The sequence below is a fragment of the Apus apus genome, chromosome 3 (genome assembly GCF_020740795.1).
Source record: "Apus apus isolate bApuApu2 chromosome 3, bApuApu2.pri.cur, whole genome shotgun sequence".
Lineage (NCBI taxonomy): Eukaryota > Metazoa > Chordata > Aves > Apodiformes > Apodidae > Apus > Apus apus.
In genome coordinates this window covers 44,688,313-44,713,008 of record NC_067284.1, presented here as the reverse complement: position 1 = coordinate 44,713,008, position 24,696 = coordinate 44,688,313, and the positions used below count along the sequence as shown (strand labels likewise).

The 24,696-nt window shown below is 41.2% G+C and overlaps 1 protein-coding gene across 5 annotated transcripts in view; it reads right to left on the bottom strand.

Annotated features, from left to right (window-relative positions):
- Positions 1 to 24,696, bottom strand: part of SPTBN1 (spectrin beta, non-erythrocytic 1) — a 130,840-nt gene that overhangs the window by 4,742 nt on the left and 101,402 nt on the right. For all 5 annotated transcript variants that reach the window (XM_051615810.1, XM_051615812.1, XM_051615809.1 and 2 more), the window contains 15 exons: positions 22,389 to 22,479; positions 18,515 to 18,661; positions 16,761 to 17,024; positions 15,827 to 16,051; positions 15,539 to 15,628; positions 14,977 to 15,255; positions 13,645 to 13,775; positions 12,185 to 12,389; positions 11,657 to 12,031; positions 9,237 to 9,481; positions 8,762 to 8,900; positions 7,557 to 7,641; positions 6,464 to 6,660; positions 5,223 to 5,335; positions 4,546 to 4,609 (listed from right to left, as the gene is read on the bottom strand). In XM_051615810.1, the coding sequence (XP_051471770.1) occupies positions 4,546 to 4,609; positions 5,223 to 5,335; positions 6,464 to 6,660; positions 7,557 to 7,641; positions 8,762 to 8,900; positions 9,237 to 9,481; positions 11,657 to 12,031; positions 12,185 to 12,389; positions 13,645 to 13,775; positions 14,977 to 15,255; positions 15,539 to 15,628; positions 15,827 to 16,051; positions 16,761 to 17,024; positions 18,515 to 18,661; positions 22,389 to 22,479 (2,650 nt within the window). The remainder of the gene's footprint in view (positions 1 to 4,545; positions 4,610 to 5,222; positions 5,336 to 6,463; positions 6,661 to 7,556; positions 7,642 to 8,761; positions 8,901 to 9,236; positions 9,482 to 11,656; positions 12,032 to 12,184; positions 12,390 to 13,644; positions 13,776 to 14,976; positions 15,256 to 15,538; positions 15,629 to 15,826; positions 16,052 to 16,760; positions 17,025 to 18,514; positions 18,662 to 22,388; positions 22,480 to 24,696) is intronic.

Below are 24,696 nucleotides of genomic sequence, written 5' to 3'. Positions count from 1 at the left end.
CAACAAAATCAAAACATGCAGAAATTAGAAAGATTACACCATGCATTTCATCTCCACCATCCCAGTTAGGATATTGGATCTTAAAGACAAGGGAAATGAGGTCATGTGTCAATTTATCAAGGTCTTTTTCAGACTTTTGTTATTAGGTGGATTGGATTTTTGTTAAAGGAACTGAAAACCACCACAGTCACACACCATCACACAGCTATTTACCCCCAAACAAAGACAGAACCAAGGCCTTGCCCATCACTTGCTTTGTTGATCGCGTTGCCTGTCGCACTGTGATCGAGATAGCCTAGAGAGCAGCCATGTTTCCAGCAGCTCTGACTGGTCAAGCTGTCGACGTCTTCAGGAGCCATTCATCCAAAAATCATTTAAATTGGAATCCTAATGGCTATAAGCTTTTGAAATGCAGCTTGGTCCCAGTTTTGTTTTTTTTTCTTATACCTTTACTTTGACATGTAGAGCCATTGGTAGCAGCTTAGGACTTACACAACCAGTGTGTATTATTATTATTATTAGCAAGTTACTAAAGCTTAGTGCTGCTAATGCTCTAGTAGATTACAAACATTCTGGACTGTTTTTATGCAGACAAGCAGGTATTTGTGAATCGCACAATAATTAGACATTCCCACTTCTGCATATGGCCTGAACAATTCAAAAGCAGCCAAATTATTATGCAACAAACTAAATTTTGCCACCATTTGCTAGAACTTCTTATACCTGCCAAGTATACGTTATTGTACCTCACACCTTTGTACCTCGTATGTTGACCCGGGAAGAGCTAAGTGTCAGCTTGCTAGGAATATGGGAAGGATTGGTTAGCTGCCTTTAAGCAATCTACATCTCCAGAATACAGACACTACACCACTGAAACCAGGAAAGAATCACAGCTCACATTCCACTTCAGTAACATCTATTTTACTCTGTCCCTACAGACAGGTAGCTTACAGCCTAGTTTATAAGAGGAAACAACTACCCTGTGCTGTTATCCAGTGGAAGTAAAAATGAATGACACTGCTCCTTCACAACTGGGATAAATCCAAGCCATCAAACCTCACTATTTATCTCCAAATCTCAAAGTATTAACAAAAATGTTGCATTAAAGGGGGGAGAAGATAAATAAATAGATGAGACTAAAGATAACACAAACGCTGCCAGCACAGCCCCTATAACACAGGTAGTGAAATCAAGACCCTGTGATTCACCAATGACAGCTCAATTAATCAACCACCACCAGCCAGCAGACCATGCTTGAGAGAAAGAACAGCCTTTGGAAATCATCTTGACCAACAACAGTTACTGAACTTCAGCCTCTGTTTCAGCTGGCTGGATGCCTCTCTGACATACATGAAGCCTTTGTGACCAGCAAGAAAGAATTACACAGACCACAGTAACTTATCTCAACAACTGATATAAACTACCCTGAACCACCTGTTAGCTAAACCAATGCTGAAAGTAGCATGTTTTCTGTAGCAATGCTGGCAAGATGTGACAGTATTACTGATTTTGGGGTACCTAGAGCCACTAATTTGAAGTAAACCAGACCAGTTTCTAACCAGCAGCCACTGCACAGCTACTTAAGGTGTTTCTATGGGAAATAACATGCAATTCAGTGCTGCAAACTGCAACCCTCTGGTTTTAAAAGAAAACTGCCAACTTTATTTGCATGACCAGACCTGTAACTTCTACTGAAAATTTTGATTACTGATTGTAAAAGGGCTATAAAAAGCTTTTCTGATGCTCTTTCAGGTTTTATTTCCTTTTCATGTGTTATCTACAATTAACAGAAAACAAGCAAAATAAATCCGAATCATAAACAGCTATGTGAAGAACGTGTCATGAAAATAGAGAAAAAACAGGAGCTAAACAAACTTTAATGGAAACATGCATTGGGCATGCAGAGACAACGCAATGGAGGACAAACATTAATAGCAAACTGTACTGTTACAACAAAACAATTAACACATACAGAGTTTCCTTAATCGTGACTGAGAGGTTAGATGCAAGTGCTTTAGTGGCTAACAACTACTCTTGAGATATTTAAATCAGGACTATAACATGCAATAAGACAGCTGGTGACAATGACTGGAGACATCCCTCTGATTTTCAAAGTGCTTGAAGCAACTTATACTTAGTTCATCAACTCAAGTCTCTGCACTGAAGTGTAAATAATAGAAATGTATTTGCCTATTTCAAATGCAAATAGATGACAGCCTGGATATTGTTCTGGCCTAAGTACCATTTTAACATTTTAAGCCAGAACCACAGGCTATAATAAATAGGTGAAAACTTACACTTCTAGTGACTAAAATTATTACCTTAATCGATGACTTAATAATTTTTCTTAATAATGGAAGTGTAATTTTTATATACAATGCACTAATACAAGTAAGAAAGTCTATCTATGTAAATTACTTTTACTACTTTTTAGCCAGAATACATCTGAAGGCTTCCCAGATGGTGGAGTCTGAAGCTACAGCTATGCTGCTCTGAGACTGACATACACTTACATGCACAGAGAGCCAGCTCTGGTGTAGACAGTCACCAGATCATCTGCATAAATTTATATGTAATTTTTAAAAGCATTAAGAAGCTATATGTTGTTATCCTGACAAAAGAAAAAAACATGCATCATGAAGTGGAAAGACAAGTTACAGCAAAAGTACAATTACTGAAGCACATCCTTTCAATCACCTTTCTCACTTCAGAAGCTCAGCCAATAGAGAACAATTCAGTTGCACCACTCAGCTGGTTGTCAGAAGTCAAAACTCTGATCAACAGCAGCAGATCTTGCGCCTCAAAGCAGAAATAACACAGCTGTGTACATCTGATGTATTGCAACACAAGATTTGATGAACTGAGCTGAAAAGCTCTCATGAAAGACTGAAGTGACGATGGCGAAGATTAACATGGCAATGCATTATGTATCATAAAATAAATTTTAAAAAAAAGAAGCACATGGGTGGTATGTAAGGCTGTGGTAACCAACAAGATGATGATGATCTGGGACATACTTGCAGGCCACCTCACATTCCTTGCTACAACTCTATATAATTTTAGAAACATCAGAATGTACAACAGACAGCTCACTACATAATTTAACATTAAAGACTAATCAAAAGGCTTTATTTAAAGAAAGAGAAAGGCAGAACTGCTTAGTAACCTACAGCATTGACACACAGAAGTGTCTGGGATGGGCTATTTGAAAGATAAGCTTATGCTGAAGGCATTTCCCCCCAGAGTACCCAATGGGGACCCGCATTTCCTCTGCAGTGCTGGTAAAAGCTCTAATATCCACCGATCTGAACCTGCCAGGAGCCTTTCCTGCACTTAATACGACCTCAGAGAGTGAGGTTCAGAAACATAAGAAAGAGAAGTGCCATTTTTCTCATCACTCAAAGCATTAATTGAAGCAAGTAGGCTTTACAGGAAGGCAATGGAGAGGTAAAAGCCAGTTTTCAACTACTGTGTTGCTTTACCTATATATACATATTAACTGGTATTTTTATGGCTGTGTATTGAGATTATTGGCATGCATCCTGACTCCACAGGGATATCCCCTATCAAGAAGGAACAAACAAGGTATGGACCATTCAGCCTGCATCTACATAAAATAAAGAGATGGGACCTTATACCAATATATTTTATTTCATTTTTAAAGAAAAGCATCACAGCCTCTCCTGTAAGGGTCCACACCCTACCACATTTATACCACTGTTTCTCCAATGTCAGGAAACTGAATTGCTGCAGTGTAAATTGGGCAGGACCATGGCAAAATGGGGCCTCAAAACAGATATTCAGCAAGATTACAACTCTTAATAGGGACTAAATATCAAGATAAATCTAAACACTAGTGTTTAATGTTTTATTTCACGTTTATTTTCATCTGTAGTCAATGAGTCCATTCTGCATGGAATGTCATACAACTAACCTTAAGGCTTTTATTTGTCGATAGTCACAACTCTCCCCTCCCTCCCAGCCTTTACTGTGGAGCTCACTTGCATGTATTATCTTTGGCCTTGTAAATAACTGGCTTGCTAATGCAGCTGATTTAATAATGCTGTCGTGCTGAAACCTGTTAGTATAACTCGATGCGTCATACCTGTCAGATTCTAGTTCTCTTCTTCCTTATGATGTAAGCTCATTAAATCTCAATTACTCATATAGAGGACGATTTAGCTGGAAAATCTTAATACTATTAGCGACATGAAAAACTCACAGTAAATAACATGAAGTAAATGTGTCACCTTAAAGCAACTGAGTGTCAGTGGGTAGATTCAAATAAACAAGGAGTAAAGTGAAGCAAATATATCTCCAAGGGACTGCTAATTAAATAAAAGTCAACTGATGGGAAGGAAGAGAAAAGCAGCAGGGAAATCTGAAGCCAAAAGATTAAACCAGTACCAGTCAACCATACTGAAAAAAGGTGTCTTTTGCTGCAAATGATTCTGTATGTCACAGTCCAGACCACGATCGGTCATTGGCTGTCCGTCTGCTAATAAAGTTTTTGTAGTTTTGGTAGGTTTGGGAGCGGTAACTAACCCGTGGAGATTCCTGGTCTGATGGCAATCCGTTCTGGGAAACCTGTTCTCCTTTTGTTCCATCCCTGTTGGGAGAGAGGAAGAAGAAAATAAACTGTATTAAGTTCTTAAAGGTCACCTGTCTTTTTCACCAAAATGAGACTTTCCCACCAAACATTGCACATCTCAGAAATTCAAGCAAGTTCTTAAAATCCTAAGGTCCAACTGAGTAAGTCCCATGTTAAGCAAGATCAAAACAGACTTTCCTGACAGCTACCTTACAAATAAGTCTACTCCTATCACATAAATAGTTTTATAAATGTTAATATTCCATAGACATCGCTTGAAATCTATCTGCAACTGATGCTCATTATAGAGGAAAGCAGAGATTGTTCAGAAAAGGTAATTCATAACACAGGGGATGTAAAACCAGCATTCTTACTGTAGGGCCAGGTACACCTCAGCAGTTGTAACACTGCATCATGAGGAAAAATCCAGCTTGGTAGCAAATTGAGATGCCTGCGAAAGGTCCTGTCCCCATTAACTACATCCACCAAGTCTCCTTAAAAGGGTCACACTACCAAACCATGCAGCCTCCAGACTCCAGACATTTTTACAATGCATCTTCAGCCTGAGAATTCTTCTGTCTGAAGGAACAGTGTAAAGTTCTCAAACCAGCTACCCACAGCCTGAGCTTACCATTGCTGCTGGGAGTCTGCATCCTCCGCAACCTTTGGGCTTGGCTCTGGAGTGGGTGGCTGTCTCTTCCTCTCCTCCTCCTCTTGTTGTCGACGTACTTCCAGCAGTTCCAACTAGGAAATGAAACATTTTTTGTGCATTTAAAAGCACTGCACATTTTTCTGGGGCATTTCTAGAAACTAAAAATAACTAAATAATAATAATAATAATAATAACAACAACAACACCACAATAATAATATTTATTGAAATAAAATTTCAAGTATCTGCCTTTAGAAGTGTTAATCATGCAAAGTTTGTTGCACTGAGTTTCTCAGTAAAGGCAGACTGTACAAGACCCTTTAACCTTAAGTGTACTGCCTGGGCAACAGCTCACCACTGTCTGTGTTTCCTATTCATCCTATTAGAACAAAAACCAGAGAAAAAAGAAAGCAGCCTAAGCTATTAAAATACTGAAAACTGACATCCTCTTGTCTGCTTGCCATACATAGAAATAAAGTGTTTCACATCCAAACCCCTGAAATTACCCATCTAAATAAAGCTAGCACAATTTCTGAAGATGCTGAGAAACTCCAGTTCCTTTTGTCTGCAGTTGTGATGCTCAGTCAATGTGAAAAATCAAGCCACTCCAATTTTAGTGTCTAAAGCAAAATTATTCTCCAAAGATGGTAACGTGCTCTCCAAGCATTTATTACTGACACTGCAGCTGTACTCAAAATGGGGTTTTGCTTTTTTTTTTTTTTTTGCTAATTAGGTCTTTCTAGGGGACAATACAGGTTTGTACTAGAGCAGTCAAAACGCAACAAACCCCCATCCCCACCACTCTCTCCTTGCAGCTGTTTTTAACCAAAAATAATTTCAAGTGTTTGCATCTGGGTCTTCTTCCCTCAGAATCACTCACCCCTTTTAGCAATACAACCTGTAAGACAGAGCAAACTGCTCAGCTCTTGAATTGGCTTCTGGGTCACCACACCTGGGCCTGAGACAGCTCCGGTTGACTACTAAAGGTCATTTATCACTTAAGCTTTTTCGTTGAGTGTTACTGAGTTCAAATGAACCAGAGAGGGTTTTAGTATTTTTGGCAACAGGAAACTTCATGCTCAAGGTGATTGGCCGAGGTTGTTCCACAAATGAATCAACAAATGGAGATTAGGCTGGTGCTGGGAGTTACTCTGAGCAATCAGATGGCAACAAGATGAAGAGGAATGGCCAAGAGAGGTTATTCTCCCCTACAGCACTCACCGTGGTCAGTCTTTCCAGTGCTGCAAATCTCTCATCCCAAGTAGCTGCGGATTTTTCAAATGCTTCATGCCGCTTAATTAATTTTTCCACTTCATCAACACTCTGACCTATTTCACGACTGGATAGGTAGGGCTCCTGTCCCAGCAGCCAGGCCTCAGCCACACTTGCATCTCTTGAAAACTGGTGTACCTCCAAAACTGAGCAAAAAATGTATAGATATCAGAACCATTAATATAAGAGCATAATGAAGTCATCAGCCATATTGTGAATCTACTTAAACATAGCTTAGGGGAAAAAAAGTAAAAGTATCTGGATGAGTGTTTTCCTTAACTAATTGCACTGAAATTAATTGTTTAAAAAACAGAAATTTATCCTGTTGGCTTTGCTCTGAAATAAAACAGTAGTTAAGGCTCACCTTCACTTCTACAGACTTCCTTCATTTTGCAATTTTAGTGTTTCCTTTTTGTTCTAATCTGCTGCAACCTACTGACTTCAGAGCAGAAAGTTTTATCTGCTGGTTTTCCTCCTCAGACTGGCCCGTCTCAGAACAGCTGGACTATAGGCTGCAGTTCCCTTCAGCAAACACGATTTCTGTACCTTATGCTTATCTACACTGCTACAGTTTCAGGTGTCCTTTATCCTGTTCTCACAGCTAAAAAAAAAGTTCCACTGCTTTTTTTTTTAATGGAATAAAGCAATTTTGGTGAAGAAGATGGTACAAACGCCGGGACAACCACCCATGCTACTGTATTTGTTAAAGCCTGTTGAGGCTCAGAACAATGAAGAAATTATGGAGAGCAGGCCAGAACCCCACAAAGAGACTGCACTGCTCTGTAAGTTTTCAGATCCTGGATAACTGTCCACTGCAAAGACAATACAGAGTAAGAGCTTTGGTGCAGGTTTCTTAGTTTCAAATTCTCTGTTATTTTACAACCAACAGGTGTGAATCTTACAGTTATTACAATACAAACACACTTTGAAGCACTGTTAATTAAAGGGTAAGGAGCTGCAGGTTTTTCCAATGCTCAAGAAAACACAGCAAAGAGAGAATTAGATATGGCCCTGCTCAAAAGAAATCCGAGGACATCCTTACTCAGTCTCAGCCACTCCCATCTGTCTTCCCACTTGTCAATCATTTCTTTTCTCTTTTCTGTCAGCTGTAGCAGCTTTTCCTTGATCTGGATTGAAGAGGAGAATGCAGGACTGTTACACAAGGAGCAGGCAGCAGGCTCACCCCACCACACCAGTTGCTGCCAGCAGCAAAAGGCAATGATGAAATACATTGTGCTGGATTGTCAGGAAGTGACTTAAACTGGAATAAAACAGCTGCTTTTCTCTTCAAAGTATAAACAAATATGACATTTGCACTAAAATATCACATTTGCATAAGTACTCAGTATATGCTAAAAAATACAGCACCAAGATTATTTAATAAAAAGATTTTAACAGACAAACAAATCTAAATGGTGCAACCATGTATTGTATTGTCTGTCCTTTTTCTAGCAAATAATGCAAAACATGCTGCCTGTGACTGTTACAAAAGCCTGCAGCAACCTGGACTAACACCACTGATGTGTCAGCATAAGGCCTGTATTAGTCTCAGGGTGAATACTGGCTAGCAAAACATCCCAGAGCCTGAGCAAATGCTTCTCTGAGAATACTCCACAGCACTTGAGTGTAATGCAGACACAGAAAGTATCACTCCTCTGAGTGGGCAGTATCTTAAGACATTTGGCTCTCCTCCCTCCGCTGAAGAGAGGCAGGAAAAAATGAGGGTTGAGCCTCTATCCTCTGGCCTAGACAAATCAGAAAATAAATCAAGGCCTTAAGCAGCTGGATACATTTTTCTCTTAATATTCCCTGGATTTTCTCCCTATGAGACAAACTTTTTGCTGCCCATTCCCCTAGAAGGCCCCTTCACACATTCCAGTTCCTCTCTGCAAAACTCAGGCTGTCTCATGACTGCCTCTGCTCCTGCTCTAAGAAGTCACCTTTCCCAACACAGCCATCCCAAAGCTTTCTCTCTGCAGAACTGGATGCAACAGCCTCTTTGCATTTCCTGGACTGAAAATGATACTTTAAATTTAGGTGCCATCTCTGCTACTCAACAGAAATTCATAGAGTTAAATTATACACTAATTTCACCACAGCAAGTAAGTGCAACAGTCCCTGAAGTAATGCATGTCATTATAAATACACATCTTTTTAATCTATGAATTACACAATGCAAGTTTTTCCAGTTGAGGAATCTACAGGCCAGCTGCACTGTGGCTGTGACATGCTCAGCAAGCACAGTACCTCCTCTGATGCGTAGTGCTTCCTTGCCAGAAGAGATTTGCCCAGCTCAATGCAGGTAGTAAAGCTGTCGTTCCGGGCATCGATTTCTGCTTTGATACCCTGGTGATTGTTCATCAGCAGTTCAACAGATGAAACATCCCTAAAATGATCAATCCATGGGTCAGAAACACATATTCTGGATTTAGCAGCTGCTTCATTTTCAAACAAATAAACTAATCCAGAATTGTATGATAAAGAAAGAAAATTAATTTCTAGCTTGCCTTTGTAGCCCAGAACAACACCATTTTGGTCTGAATCAGAGATCAAACAAACACATGAGACTTAATCTCTCTCTGAATTCAGAGGGGCTGTCAAAACCTGATGGTACTGAAGGAACTGCAGTGTAAAATTAGGTTCAGTGATACTGAGTCTTACAGATGTTCCTCACCTGACCTGCAGCCTTAGCCTCTGATGGAGAAGAGACACTTCACATTACCTTGGCTTCTCTTGGGCTTCTATCTGTCGGATAACATCTTCCATCCACAGCATGAGATCACGAACCATGCTGAAGAAACGGAATTTGTCTCCTGTATCCACCAGTCTAACCCGGCGGCCCTCACAGGCATCCAAAAGCGCCTTCCATGCTTCCAGGACCTCGTTTTCCCTCTTCTGGATGTCATCGGCTTTGTCTCCAGCATAGGCAGCCTGAAGGCGCGCAGCATCCTCCTGCAGCTGTCTGACCTGGTGTGTTTTTATGAGAGAAATGCATCAGTGTTTGGGTACTTCTGAGCCACAACCATGGGGACATTTTAGCTGCTAATCTGTCACTTGAATGGCTTTCTGGAGTCACTGCAAATGTATTAGATCTGTTGATACTAAAAAGGTTTGTTCTGTTATTTAAGTTAGTATATCCTCTGAGAATATTTCTTGGGGCCTCCAAATTAGTGAAGATTTGCCACTCTCTAAACTTTCTATAAAACTCAGTGCCAATACAAAGGGACTGTTAAATGTCAGGGCAGATGGGGACCATTCCCATCATTCCACTTTCTTCCTCTCACATGAGTGACAATGCCACTCAGGAACTCCTGTATCAAAACCACTACTCTCGCTGACAGAGATGATTTTTCAAAAATGCAGATAATGACTTCAAACAGAAGAAACTTCAGATATTCAAAGATCCTTCTAATATTAGAAATCTCTTTTCCTTTCAAGCACTGTCTTGGGCACCAAAAGGTTTATTTTTACTGTTTCACACCTTTTTTGAGCCCAGAATCATTCTATTAGCTCTTGCCTAATTTTTTTTTCTGGTTTTTGTTGTGTTTTTTTAAAACTTTGAATATCACAGCCTTCTGTCTACAAGGATAGAGATCATGCCACTGTCATAATGATCCATCTTGATGCTCTAGCTGTTTCACCTGAAAACAGTCCTAAGAGCTTTCACCACCACTCTGCTGTGATTACATATTCCTTAATGTAAGTCTTGATTATAATTACCTTTTTGAGAGACTGGGACTGGTGTTTTGTGAATGTCTCCCATTCTATGTATAAAAATCTACAGCTTCTGAAAGTAAAACACTCAGAAAATCAAATGGTTGCTATATCACTTTTGCTCTAGAGTAAACAACTATGTAAACTGCAACATAATCAAGAATTGGCAGGCAGCGTGGCCATAAAAGCTATCTTTTCTGACCTGCTGGGATAAAGGCAGGCAGTCATAATTCCTCCCTTCCTTAAGCAATTTGTTCTGAAATTCTCATTTTGGCAGCTGAACATTTTTTTTTGTTTAGAATTCCCTCTGTGCTGTCTGAACAGCTGCCGCCTTCTATTTAACAGACCTCGGCTTCAAAAGATTCTGAATTTGATCAAATTTGGCTGCTTTTAAAAATCTTAGCCTGGACTAGGTACTTTAAATCTCTTCAGATTGCTGTTAGGAAACATCACAAAAACCAATTTTTAAGTCAGAATGCCCACATTCATAACCAAGTCAGAAAGGCCCTGTGTAGGTGTTCAGGCTTCCTTAGCCTCCCAGAAAGGAAAAATAACAAGTACCCATCAGAAGAGGGTTTCGCTGGGGCTTTTTGGTATTTTTTAAACAACAGAAAACCCAACCTGGCTTACCCATCCTTTCATATTCACCCCTGTCCTCCAAGTATCCTTCGCAATACCGATTCTTCCACAGGACGTGACAGCTGTGTCCTGTGCACACCGAGGTGAACATAGCATAGGGAGCAGACAAATCTAAGGTAGCTTCCAGCACAATTAATATAACACCCAAGAACAATGTCAGGTGCAGAAAAATCTGAAATGTGTATTTCCTGTTCCCTCTGCTACATTATAACTTCTTTACAGATTTAGTATCTGTTCCATGACTTTCAGAAACTGACAAAAGAGACAATGTCTTAAGCCAAAGGAACCCTTTTTTCTTCAAACATAAGCTGTGTTCCAGCCGTACCAGCCACACAGTGTACTGCTGATGCTGCTGCTTGAGGCAATCAGAAAAAGGTCCTCTGAGGAGCTCAACTGTGTCACCCTCGTGCCTCTCCATCCACTCTACTCCTACGCACCCAGCAGGCTGAGACTGTCAGGAGCTGCTTTACTTTAAATTGAAACAAAAGTTCTTTGCCTTCAGGATTTCTTCTTCAACCATGGACAGGAAATGGAATAATGTTCAACAACTACCTACATAGTCAGAAATCTGAATCTGTACTTACGGATTTCTATTTTAGATAAACTAATCAACCTAATGCAATGACAGAGAAGCAGAGAGACAGATAAGAAAATTACACAGGTGAAATTATTCCCACAGAAACACACTTGGAAAGCAGCTGGTAGCACTCTGCCTCCCAGCCACGGAGAGGCTAGGAGACAGGAGACAGATTCCACACCCACTGCCAGCACCGTTCGCTTGCTACGCACCTGGGTGCCGAGCGCCTGGATATCATGCTCAAACGTTGTGTGCATTCTCTGTAGTGTTTCCACTGTGTTTTGGTCTCTACCAAGCTCTTCAGGCAGTTTCTTATGTTTGTCTTGAATACGTCCTAAGATCTCCTTGGCATCGTGGTAAAATTTGTGCAGTTCATAAGAGGCTGCAAGAATTTGTGTTCTTGTGTCAATGAGCTCCAGGAGATCAGCCCAGGCCTCATTGAGTCCATCCTTCCACTCTGCAATTGTCGCAGCATCTGAATGTCCAGAGTTGATGAGCTCATCTGCCATGTGGTTAACAGTATCAACACGCTCCTGTCCAATGTTTCCAGTGTCTCGGGCAAATTCTCGGAATCGCTCCTGTAGCATCTGAAGCACAAAGAAACAGACTCACGCTGTAATTACAAACTGACCTGAGCAAACCAAGCAAGCCACCCATTTATATATAAAAAAAAACATCTTCCGCATCCAGCACCCAGAAAAGGAAGGTCAACTTGCAGCCACGACTGAAGAACTTCTTACCGTGACGTGTTCGTAATCCTGTCCCAGCTCATGGGATCCTGCCACCACCTCCCTTTCAGCAATCCATTGCTCCAGGTCATCCACCTCACGATTCAGCTGGAACAGCCTGTGTCTCTCATCCAGCTTGCCCCGTCTCTCTTCGGCTAGATCCTTCAGGCCTGCATACAGCTTATCTACCTTGGACTGGCGCATGCTGATACGTTCACTGAAAGTAACAAAGAGCATTGAGTCCTCAGTGTCTTTTAAAAGGCTACAGGGAATACAAACCACTCAGAATATTTAATCCACAGAATGTATGTCTGCTGCATTTATGGATTTAACTCAGACACACTGGACCAAAAATTCTGCTGACTGCACGAGCAGGAAAACTTGTCTGCCCTGTGCATATAACCCCCCTGGCTTTAGAAAGTGAAGCTGGGAACCAAGCTCTCAATTTGTTTGACCGCAGTTCATCCCAGAGCCTTCTCCCAAAATTACAGGCAGGATCTGAGCTGCTGAGGCAAGTAGCATTTCAATTTTATTTAAATTGTGCTTTGAAGTTCAGAGGCACTCACGGGTTTCTTACTCCCTAAAGCTCAGCTTTTCCAAAAGTGATTAATATTTCTACTTGCCATATCTTTTGCCTATATTTTGTCTGAGCCATATAGCCCTGTTAAATTGCCTTCCCTTTGCCTTGTAAAGTTGATTATGTTATTCCAGTTCTCAGTCAGCTCAGCCAGGATATCCGCTCTCATCAGAAATTATCATAACCACAAGAGAGTGCTTTTGAGTTAAATAATCCTCCACCAGAGGCAGACAGTGTCTTTCCTAAGAACATCCTATCTTCCCATCTGCAAAGGCAGAGCAGTTAAATACATGAAATCAGCTTTGCAGTCAAAGTGAATGCAGCTTGCTTAGCTGCAGCTCTTACAGCAAAACAGTTCTTAAGCTTCCTGAATTATCCCACAGGGAAAGTAATTTATGGAAGCTGAGATAAATTCACCAAAAACTGACTTGTTAATGTGGTCATGTTTAAAGCATCCGATTCCAGTTCCTGATTCTACTGGAATCTCAAACAGAGGAGGCACATCTCAGGGAGCACTGTATAAATGACTGTGACCCTCTGGGCTGGACAGAAAGTTGGTTGAAAGAGTGAATTGAACCCTTGTCTCTCAAGATTGCTTTACCTTTGTGAGGCTGAGCAGTGCTGGCAGACCTGACAACATTGTCCCGTACAATTGATACAACAGACATGTATCAAAAGTGTCCAGTACTACCCAGAAATCAGCAGCTGATCCTGCTCAGGACCCTGTCTCTGGCCAAATCAGGGTGGTCCAACAAGTATCTTCAATTGAGTGAGGCTGAACTCCTCTTCCTCTGTGTGCTCTCCTGAGCTACCTACTCTGTGTGTCAGAATGACCCAATGAAGTGACTGAACCACTGAAAGAAAGCATAATCCAATAAAAAACGGCAGTTAATACCTTTCTGGATGATTATCTGCCACCAAAGTTCTGCTGGTCTTTGAAAGCTGGTGCACAGTTTCAGCATAGTCTTCTACAGCTTGTTCCAAAATTTGGTGTTTCTTCAGCATGGACACAGCACTCTGTTCATCCTATAATGGTGACAGAAAAGTACAGTCAAGTCCTCCACTCCAGAGAAAGGAATCACACAGCGAGTTCAACTAGGGTGTGTAAGCAAGAAGTGGTAGCCAGAAACATTTACAAAGAACTGCTCCCAAGTAGAGATTGAAGACAAGGTGTTCTGACAATGGTATATTAATAGCTGAGTTCACAGCAAATGGTACCCACAGAAAGCAAAACAGCAAGCGAAGGAGTGAATGCAACAACCCCTCCGGGATGCAGAACAAAATTACTTCAGCTGTGCAGTGAGCATGTTGGATTTCCACTTCTATGAAGCTCTTTGTATGTTTACACAACACTGATGATTGTGCAAGGCTCAGAAAAATGGAACAGTTTTAGGCACATCACTTGTCAGGCTTTTTTCAACAACAGCCTGGCTCAAAGAAAAAAATTCCAACAGAGCCCATGCCAAAAGATTCTCCACTAAAGTGCATGGAGAAATTCTGATCCAAACTTTCTATGCATTGTAATGATTAAGAAAAACAACCCCCAGCTCTCAGTGTTAACTGGTACTGTCAATAAGCCTCTTCATTAAAATACTTTGCATGATGAAATATTTACATTAATACTCCTTTTTATTTGCATTGCTTAGATATAAAAAATAAAACAAACCCTTTTAAACTGAAGACTGAGCAAAAAGCTAAGCTTATTTTATCAGGGCAATGAATGCAGTATATTTATTTAAACAACAAATAAGATACTGTACTCTCATACTTCCTTGAAAAACAGGAGTTCGTGTGCTCTTTGGTAGGTCTGATGTTTTTTCTGATTTCACTTCACTGGGAGTAAAAGCTAACAACTGGTGGCATCAGTTGGGTGGCCATCAGGCTTGTTTCACAGACAAGTGCACCGTGCTATTCCCAGTAATTCAAAAACTAACAGCAATCCTGCCCTAACTGGCAACTCTGTTCTGGCAACTCTGGCCTTACAGCAAAGGAAGGCATGCAGTTGTCTCCACAGCCTGAGGACGCTTCACTGACTCAGTACAGCGAGGCTTATCCTCCATGCTGTCAGAGATGTCCTAACAGATAGAACAGATGATCACCTGAGGTTTCATCAGGGAATTAAATTTGTTTATGTTACCATTACATTAGCGACATTTTAAATCATGTCACCTGCCCCCCTCTAGCTAAACAACTGAAACCAAACCAGTGTTGCTGTGGAGCTCCTCACCTTGGCTTTCTCTTCTGACATCATGTAGAGCTCCTGCTCACTCATCCAGGCCTCAGCCTCAGCAGCATCAAAGTAATACTGCTGGGCTCTGTGAGACTCCTCGAGGCGCTTGTGGCGTTTCTCTGTCTCCTCGATTAGGAGGTTCCACAGCTGCTGCAAGTCTGCAAGTCTCTGCTGAATTGCTTCAGCATTGGGGCTACTCTCTGTGATGATGTTTTGACTCCTCTCAAAAATGTCATCGATGCGAGGCTGATGTCCCTGGATTTCTTTCTGAAGGGTCTACATGGGAGAAAAACAGACTGATGAGACACTGCACTGAACGAAAAAGAAATGCCAGTCATGGGTCTTAACTCTAGGGGGGCAGCAAAACACATGCCATCCAGCTCAAATGGACAAACTGAGGCTGAGCCCTCCCCAGATATGCCACCACCCAGTGATCACACTGCTCCTGCATTGCACATCACCAATGAAGGATCCATCGCTTTACCCCAAGCCTTTCCTTCCTGAATTAGTCAGCACTGAGGAGAATAACAGGTATGGAGCTCTAACAGCATCTACTTACCTGATTTTTCTTTATTAGCAGTTGCACAGTCTGGAGGTTGTGTCCATGATCAGTAGATGTAGCTATAGGCATCCTCTCTCCGACCCACAACTAGAAGCAAGAGAAGAGCACATACAGTTTCAAATAACCCCAGATGCAGCTAAGGGAGCATGGAGGGGCTGGTGCACACAAGAGGCAAAACCAGTGTTACTCAGCCTTGCCAATGAGAGACATAATCCAAAGGTTTCTCACTATGATATATGTAATATTTTCCTAGTGTCTGGGGAACAGGATTTCTTTTGTACTCACAATTTCATCTTCCACATCCCGGTTGAACTGGTGGATCTCCTTAGAAGCCAGCAGGTTTGCCTTTCTTTCATTCAAAGGTTCCAACAACTCCAAAAATTTCTTTTCTACAGTAAGACGTTTGCCATCTACTTCATCTGTACTCTTCCCTTCTTGACTTAAAGCCCGTGCCTGGCTTTGCAGCTCCTCTATCTCCTTCTTACGAACATCCATTTGATTCTCTAGCATCTAAACCAAAACATAGCAAACAGGTCTTGAAAACAGAGGTAAAAGCACTTTACATGACTAGGATAAGTCAATAGCCTCATAAGAAGGAAGAAGAGATGCTGGTCAGTAAGGATTTACCACATTAATTATTGTAACATTCATATTATGTGGGAAACGGTTACAATAAGGACCAAGGCTTAAACACAGATGCACAACTGTGGCCACCCACTGATATCCCTCAGTTACAGCTGCTTGTGAAAGTGGTGAATTTGGCCAACAACACAGTTGAACCTCTTCTACTGGTCATTCACAAGTTACGCTGAACAACAATGGAGCACAGCTAATTGCACACCAGAGCTTCATCGCTGTCCTCACTACTCCTTGCTGTCTTTACAGCAGGAAATCAGGGACCAAACAGCTTCAGACAAGTCAGAATCACAGGCAGTCAGCCACGTACAGAGAGGGAACAACCAGTGACTGGAGGACTACAGCAAGAGACACAATAGAGACATTAACGTGGGGAAGGAAGGCAGTATAGGGTGGAGACTGCATCAAGAAATTTACAGCTGATTTGTTTCTGGATGTATTTTTGGCTCTTCTTAAAGATGCATGAAACAATATGAAGAAAGAAAAGCAAATTAAAACTTTTCTAAGAGGAAAAGATCCCCCCCCATTCCTTTGAGTGCAGATACCTGCCGTCTGCCCACTCTGCAACCTGCGCTCCATTTACCTGCTGCTTCTTCAACAGGATGTTGACACTGGTGAGATCTTTTCCATAGTCATCTGACTGAATTTGACTCTCCAAACCATTCAGCCATTTATCCAAATCAGCACAGCTCTGGGTAAAAAGCTCCGCCTTGTTTGCATCAAAGAGACGCTGAGCCTTGGTCTGAGTGGTGGATTCAAGCTCTTCCCACATCTCATGGAGACCTGTCAGCTTTTCTTTCACTATGGCTTCAGTCTCTGGTTTCTCTGCAATGAGCTGCATTCCTTCCTGCAAAGCAAAGAGCAAGAAAATGGTACCTCCCCAGGAGCACTCACAGACCGTTAGTCAAATTATTCTGATTAGTGAGCACTCAGGATTCCTCATCTGCTGGCAGCATCATCCACTCATTTTCTATCTCCAATTATCCTCTGACTCCTTCCAGAACATCAGCTCCCAGGCTTGTCTGCTGCCAGGAAGAGGGTTTCTTGGCAGTGGGAAGGTCAGGTAAGGCCTCCTTTCTTGTCCCTGCTACACATGTTCCTTCGAGGGAGCTCCTGGGGCCACTGTTCAGACAGGAGCAGAGCAGCCTGCCCCATGTACCTGTGTGGCTGGGCCATTTCACCAGGCGAGTGATGAAGATCCAGCCTGATGGTGGGAGAAGGAGCTTATGGCAGAGCTAATGGCAAGCTAATACCAGAGAGGAACAATTTTCTGTGGGAAACAGGAGCCCTGTACCAAGCACCAGCAGAGCACCTGGACTTAAGGTGTCTTTTTGCCCTTACAAAAGTTGTATTAGTTTGGGAAGTATTTTCTTTTAACTATGCCTCTGCACCTGGGTGGTGCTGCCAAGGGACAAAACCTTTTCAGATGTGAACTCTACTCACAATCCAGCACGTTTAATAGCGGTGACCACTGGTAACATTAATACTGTGATTATCAGCTCTGGCTGGATACACAACTTCTATACTTTGCTGCAATCTGATTTTTCGGAGGCAAATGTATTAGAATCACTAAAAAAGTACTTCCAGTACTAAGAGCAGCCTTCTAATTACACCATTAAAGGGTATTGCTATTTGCAGAACACAGAAAAGCCTCTAAAGGGATGCAGAGTGCCAAAGTGGGAGAGGAAATGAGCAATTAAGCTAACTTACACTGAACAGAAACCCACTGTTCAGACCTAAAGAGGAGACCTCCTTAGCGTTCCAGAGCTGCACATGAGAAAAATGGGGTGGGGGAAACAGAGCTCATCACAGCATAATAAAACCTTCAAAGTAACTTGATACAGAGCTGTGAATCATGAGGTACAAAACTGGCTGTTCTTTACTCACACACTAATTTTGCATGGGAAAAAGCAGCCTGATTATGGTCCTGAATGAATGAAAAACAGCATGGTAGCATGGGACACTAAATTCAGTTATTCACGTGCATTCAGTTACTTTCCAGGAAGTACATTTGCCCCTTATACCCATTGGGTATAAAAACTAGGTTATGTCTTCCTCCTAACAGGTAAGAAATACAAGACAAAATTTAATTGGCAACTTAGCTAATGACTATTCTGTGAGAATGTCTTTGATAAAAAACTTTTAACATCAGTGAGGAATAAAATGGGTTAGATGGAGACCCAATGTGATAGATACTTATTCTACAGTGATGAAATCTCCTTTTGCTTTAGCTGGAGAAATGGCTCAAGAAACAATTCTGCTGCAGAACAGATCCTATCTCTGTGCATAACTATTTCTGACAAAGATGAAGGCATTTTTGGGACATTCTTTAGTTACCTTTTCAATCTTCTCCAGCCATTCTTTGTTGGATGCAAGTTCTGCCATAAATGCCTGATGCTTCAGCCATTTGCTATGGAGGTTCCTTGCCTCATCATAGGACATATCCTGGGCTGTAAGCATCTTTTCGTTGATCCACAGTGAGAGCTGAAAAGGAAAAGACGCAAGTGTTTATGAAAAGATATAAATAACCTATGACTCAAGCAGAAAGGAATCAACTCCCTGATAAGCAAAATCAAACACACAGCTCTCATCCAGTTCAACAGCAAGTGTATTTTCGTACCACTTTTCCCGTGCAACATTACTTAGTGTGCTGCTCAGGACACGGACTGCAATGCCACGACACCCCCGTGGAGCCGTACTGACTTCCTGAGGACATTGCAGAGTACATGCTCATGAAGGGGCATGCAAAAGGAAGGCTCCAGAATTAAACCCCAAGGTAAATTTTTCAGGGAAACGCTGAATGAGAAATTATGTATTTTTACTTGTATCAAAATTATTCAGAATAGAGGTTATGGACCATTAATTCACATCTCATTTGTACCTTCTCCCCACAGTCTTTTCTCTATACAGGTTTGTATAAACAAATTTGTTTGTTAGTCCAATCTCCACTGGGGTTTTGGTACTCAAGACTTTCCTTTTCCCACTATATAAAATCCAAGATTGATCTCATTCTGATTTTCTGCAAATACAAAGACACTGGAATGACTTCCAGATCATCAGTAGAGAAAATCAATACTTTAAAACTCCAACAAGGACAAGAGCTTATTTGCCAAGGGCAAATAGAACGTGAAAATGATCACAGCAGCCAACAACAAATTTCCTCCTAGGATGAGTCTGGGTGCTTTATCTACCCCTAAGGTGTGGATAAAAACCACATTCACAGGAATGTTTACAGAATTTGAAAAATACTCATTTTCTGCATATTTAGAGTCGCCTGCCCAAGTGGAAAATGTCAAAACAAATGTAAGCTTTGTCTCTAGAAAGCCACTTCAGAAAGGCACGCTGTCCTGCCAAGGATGCTCCCTGACAAGAGTAGTAACAGAGCACGGGCAAGACCTGCTAGTTCTCTGCTCTGTACTCAGGACACAGGGCAACAAATCCATTTAGCACTCACAAGCCTTGTTTAAGGTGTCCCTTAAAAGCACTGTTAAGCTCCACAAAAAGAGAAAACTTTATCAGAGCAATCAAAGAAGCTCCTCATCTGATCTTGCTATCAAGTCTACAGAGAAAAATGCTCTTGTTCACGGAGACCTCCACAGGCAGCAAAGTTTAGTTGAAACAGGCCACTGTGCTACTTAACAATCAAAGGCTGCATTAAGGATTACTATATAACCCAAAATTAGTGGGTTTACTTCTGCCTGTCTGGGTAGGAGACAGCTGCTGTACTCTGCAAATTGCACTGCTTCTCTGTCACCATTTGCTTTTACTCAGCCACAGTATTAAGGCTGCTGAGGATTTAGAAACACTTCCCAAGGAAAAGCAGTATCATTCCTATTAACAGATGTTTCTGCTCCCAGCTCCCAGAAGCCTAACACCCTGCAAGGAAAACCAGGCAGGAACTAAGAGCAAGGCAGAGACAAAACCCTGGTAAATCTAGCAGAGCAAGAAGGGAAGGTGAAAGAGCACTGACTGCTGCTGCACTTCCCAGACATTGCAAACATCCAAGCTGACACAGAGTGTCTTGGGGCATGGGGTTCATAGGCCTCTGCACTGCATGACAAATCCATCGGCATGCTCCAGGAATGGGCAGAAAGCACTTGACGTGTGGAGCCTCATCAAATGCTTTCACTCCTTGGAGAAACTAGCTCAGACAGTGCTGGGACTTCTAAGCACTTACAGAGGAGATCAGCTTTAATCTCTTTGAAGTTGAGCTAGGAAAAAGCAGGAAGTCAAAGAAAACTAGACAGCAAAATCTATCACCTCTCCTCAGGATTTTCTGCTGTCACTCTTTATTTCATTCACTTGCAAATTTATTTAACACATATTTATGAACGTGTAAAACTGACATAAGAAGAAACACCCAGGATTAACCTGTGACAGTGCATTTGACTAATAACAACAGGAAAAATCTGCTGTTTTCCCTTGTCTGTGACCCAGAGGAAAGGTTTCCCAGTGCTGGGCCATGGTTAGGAGGGTTATCCTGGCAGCACTGCCTCTGCTCAGCACTGGGCCTGGGTGCTGGAGGGAGGAAGGAGTGAGGGGCAGGAGGCCACAGCCACAGTAATGCTTCTGCATGGAGCAACCCAGGAGGGAAGCAGCTACCCTGGGGAAGGAGCACCCGGCAGAAAACATGCTTCCTTTCCTCAGGAGACAGAAGGAGGGGAGCCAGTCCCTGAGACAGCAGGCAGGAAGGCTGAAGGATCGTTGCCAGGTGAAATGGAGCCTGGTTCAAATCTGTTTTCTAACAATTCCTAGCTTCACAGTCAGCCTCAATGAAAAAGCAAAGAGCGAGGTGTTCCCCTGGCTCCCCTCCAACCTGCAGGACAGTTGCTCCATCACCCAAAAAACAACCACTCAATATCATTAAGGCTAATGTCCTCTCAAAAAGGACTGGAGAAATTAATAACATTTGGGTATTGAAAGTTCCATCTTTGAACCATACAGTCGAGACATCCAGATTTAGCGGCTGGAGAGAAACAAATGAGAGGAAAGGCATTCAGGCAGCAAGACACTAAAGCTTTTACGTTTTCCTTTTTCTTTCAACGATATAGGGGAAGAAACAGATCCTAGGGAACACAACCACATTGGCATGGAGGCTACAAGAACTTCCAAGAGCCAGGGGGATTTTTGTACCAGAGATGTTAGAGGAAGGAAGAAGCTGCTTCTAATAACAGCAAAATTTTTGCTAATCTGTCATGTTTTTACTACCAAGGAAGGAGCAATTTAAGCCACATTCATGGTTAACTTATGCAATGCAGGAAAAGAAGACTGCATCTAGGCAACCAAGCAGTAAACACCACTTGCCCAGTTTATGATCATCATTTTGTTTGTTTCTGGTACAAAATCTCAGCTGTGGGCAATTCCATCCTGACACACTGCAGTGACCTCCATTCTGTTGTAGCTGGGTAAGATGTGCTGCTAACATATGACTCTCGAATATCAAAGCACAGCTTTGTCATTGTCATAGCTTTCTTTGCAGGCTTCAGATAAAAACAGCCAGTTTTTAATGTGCACCACATGCAAGTATCTTTATTATCTGTCAGTACTGCATGAAATAACCTGGAAATTACTCGATTAATTCTTCATGCTAGGAACAAGATTATTCCTAACTTTAAATTGTTGCCTTTAGTGTAAACAGTCCACGTAAGTCACTGAAAAATCTGGAAAGGATTTCTTTTTTAAACGATATAGTACTTAACAATTTTAAACACATGCAAATTATCAGATAAATAACCCATTACAAATGATTCCATTTAATCCCACTCCAATCTTACTCCTAACCTCCTATTCTTCTGACTAATGTTTTGTAGAAATCACTTGAAATCTCTTGCACCAGGCCACATACAGCTGTAGACAAAATTCTTAATGACTTCAGTGTTAATCCCACCAGATTCCACATGATTACCCATAGCACAAAAATCTTCCCTGCTTTCAGCAATTTGCCCTGTCTTGAGCTTAGATGACAAAATTCAGTTCATGAGGAAAAAAAAACCCCAAAAACAAACAAACAAACCAAATTAATTTTTGCAGGGTTTTGGGTGTTGTTTTTGGTTTTTTTTTTGGTTTTTGGTTGTTTACTCCACACTAAATATAACTGGATGCAAAATTGACTGCAAAATGCTGAGTATTCCAGTCCTTACAAAATAATGGGTAAGAATGCTCTTCTGCAGGGTGCAGCTTTTAGTGACAACATTGAAAGGACATCATTTACCTCTTGACAATCCTGAAGAAACTTCTGCAGATCCCTATTATCCTTCAGTCTCATCAGAAGTTCACTGGCTGCTTCACGGTTCTTCCTATGTCTAGTAAAAAAAAACCCACCAAAAAACATCAGAGAAAAACAACTTTGAATTAGGCACTTATTTCATGCAAAATGTCAACTGTTGGTTTCTGAGGGCTCTCTGGGACACACATATGAAGTATGTGGTGTCTTGTCTTTTACTGCCTTTCAAATGAAGGACACTTTGAAGTTCAGATACACACATGTTATTTAACATGCTTAACGAAGCTCAGCATCTGCTTGTTTTTGTGACCAGTTAAATACACAGGGAAAATTCTGAAGTCAGCAGGATTTCACAAGTGTTACGTACAGAGTTTGGCCCACTAATTTGAAGACCATGGGAAAGTTCAGGCTGTTTGCCAAAAGACATAAGAAAACTATCTGCAAAACTGCAACAGGGAGATTGCATGCTATGTGGCTCTTGCAAAGTGTAGTGCTCTTTATATTTTCACTATAGCTCAGCACCTCCTTCTCCTGAACAAAGCTGTAACACATCATATGGCTTTAAAACACTGTATTTAACAAACAACAGCTGCAACACACCTGTGTGTTTTTGCAAATAGAAGCTTTATGCACACTGAAAATATTTTTCAGAGCATTTAAGAGCAGACAGAAGGAAAGTAAAGGTTAGTCTCTAAGACCTATTTTTAATTCCTAACTGTTGACCCCTTACAGGATGAGTCATGCTGGCAGTCCCAAAGGTCTTGGTGGGTTCTTCAAATGGAGTTGGTACTTTTAGAGCTGATTCCCAAGGTCTCTCTGAACATGTATTTATCTAGCACTTAATCTGGAGTGGTTACACCAGGCCTTCAGTACTTTCATTATTTATGAGGCGATTTAGATGGAGGAAGGCAAGTAAAGAAGTTATTTTTTATTTACTGCTCATTGTGTTAGATTTGTTCATATTTCACTGTACAGGGTCTTACAGTGAACTATTGCTGCCCTTTGTAATAGCCTAAGATAAACAGGGATACAGAATTTGAAATTAAAGGGTGGCAATTTTATAAGATGATCTCAGCACATACTGGCAATAGCTAAATAAATCCATATTAACGGAAATCTCCAGAGACTCATGATATTCTAGAAGACTATAAATGACATGTTGATGACAACAACTAGATTATGATACCACTTTTCCTGATCTATAAAATTACCAGACGAGCTCTCTGGCACAAATGTAGTGATTTCAGAAACACAAGGAATATTTAGGGATATGTTTTACATAAAAGCAAAAGATCTGCAAGGCAGAGGAATAGCAGAAAACTCTTCACAGAACTGCAAATGGCTTCACTTTTCTCTTAACACCTTCCTCTGAATAACCAGGCAAGCAGTATCTATACAGCTGTAGGTCAAGAAAAATGATTTACAGATCAGGTAGCAAGGAAGACATATGGAACCATCAAAGCAAGGGGCTGGAGTCCAAGCCCAGGTAATCTTGAAGTTTTGACAGATGCTATCTGAGAAAGCACAAAGGAAAAGACACATATATTGTGCCTTAGGAAAAATTTCCATAGCAGAGATCATGGGGTTTGATTCCACTCTTTCTTGGCTGGTGTTTATTTGTTTCGGCAAATGCAGTGCATTACTCAGGTAGCTAAAACGAAGCAAGGAATTTCTTGGGTGTTTTTATCATGATGATTTCAAATATTTAAGGCTAGATTATATTATAGACTTAAGTATTCTGGAGAGAACACAAGTTGTGAAATTAAAAGGAGAATTTTCAGGACACTTACTTGAATAGTTAAGAGTAAGGAGAGAAGTTCGTAAGTGAAGAGAACTTGAGTTTAAAAAAACTAACAAAAATGTCTCCCAGATAGTGTTGGAAATACTAACTTCAAGAACTTTGAAGAGAAATCATGCAGGGATACCACACAGATGATGTCACTTTTTTTTTCCTTCCCCCTCAGCATAACAAATAAGAACTTTGGCACACAGACTCTTTTGACTGTAAAAGGTTGTTTGTTGTCCAATATGACCTGGAGTGAGACTGAAAGATGAGTATTCTCTGCAGAACAGCACTGAACTCTAACAAGGTTTAAACTAGATACTCAAAGATAGGGCAGACAGACCCTGTCCCACTTGAGGTTGTCAATGACTGCTTCCTATTAATTTGCCAAAATAGTTTGTGGAAGAAGATCCCACACATAAAACAGCTTGCTCTGCAGGCTCTAATTATTTAGAATGACTTTGGATTAATTTGCCTGTTCAGATAAATAATCACATATATAACTTACACCAC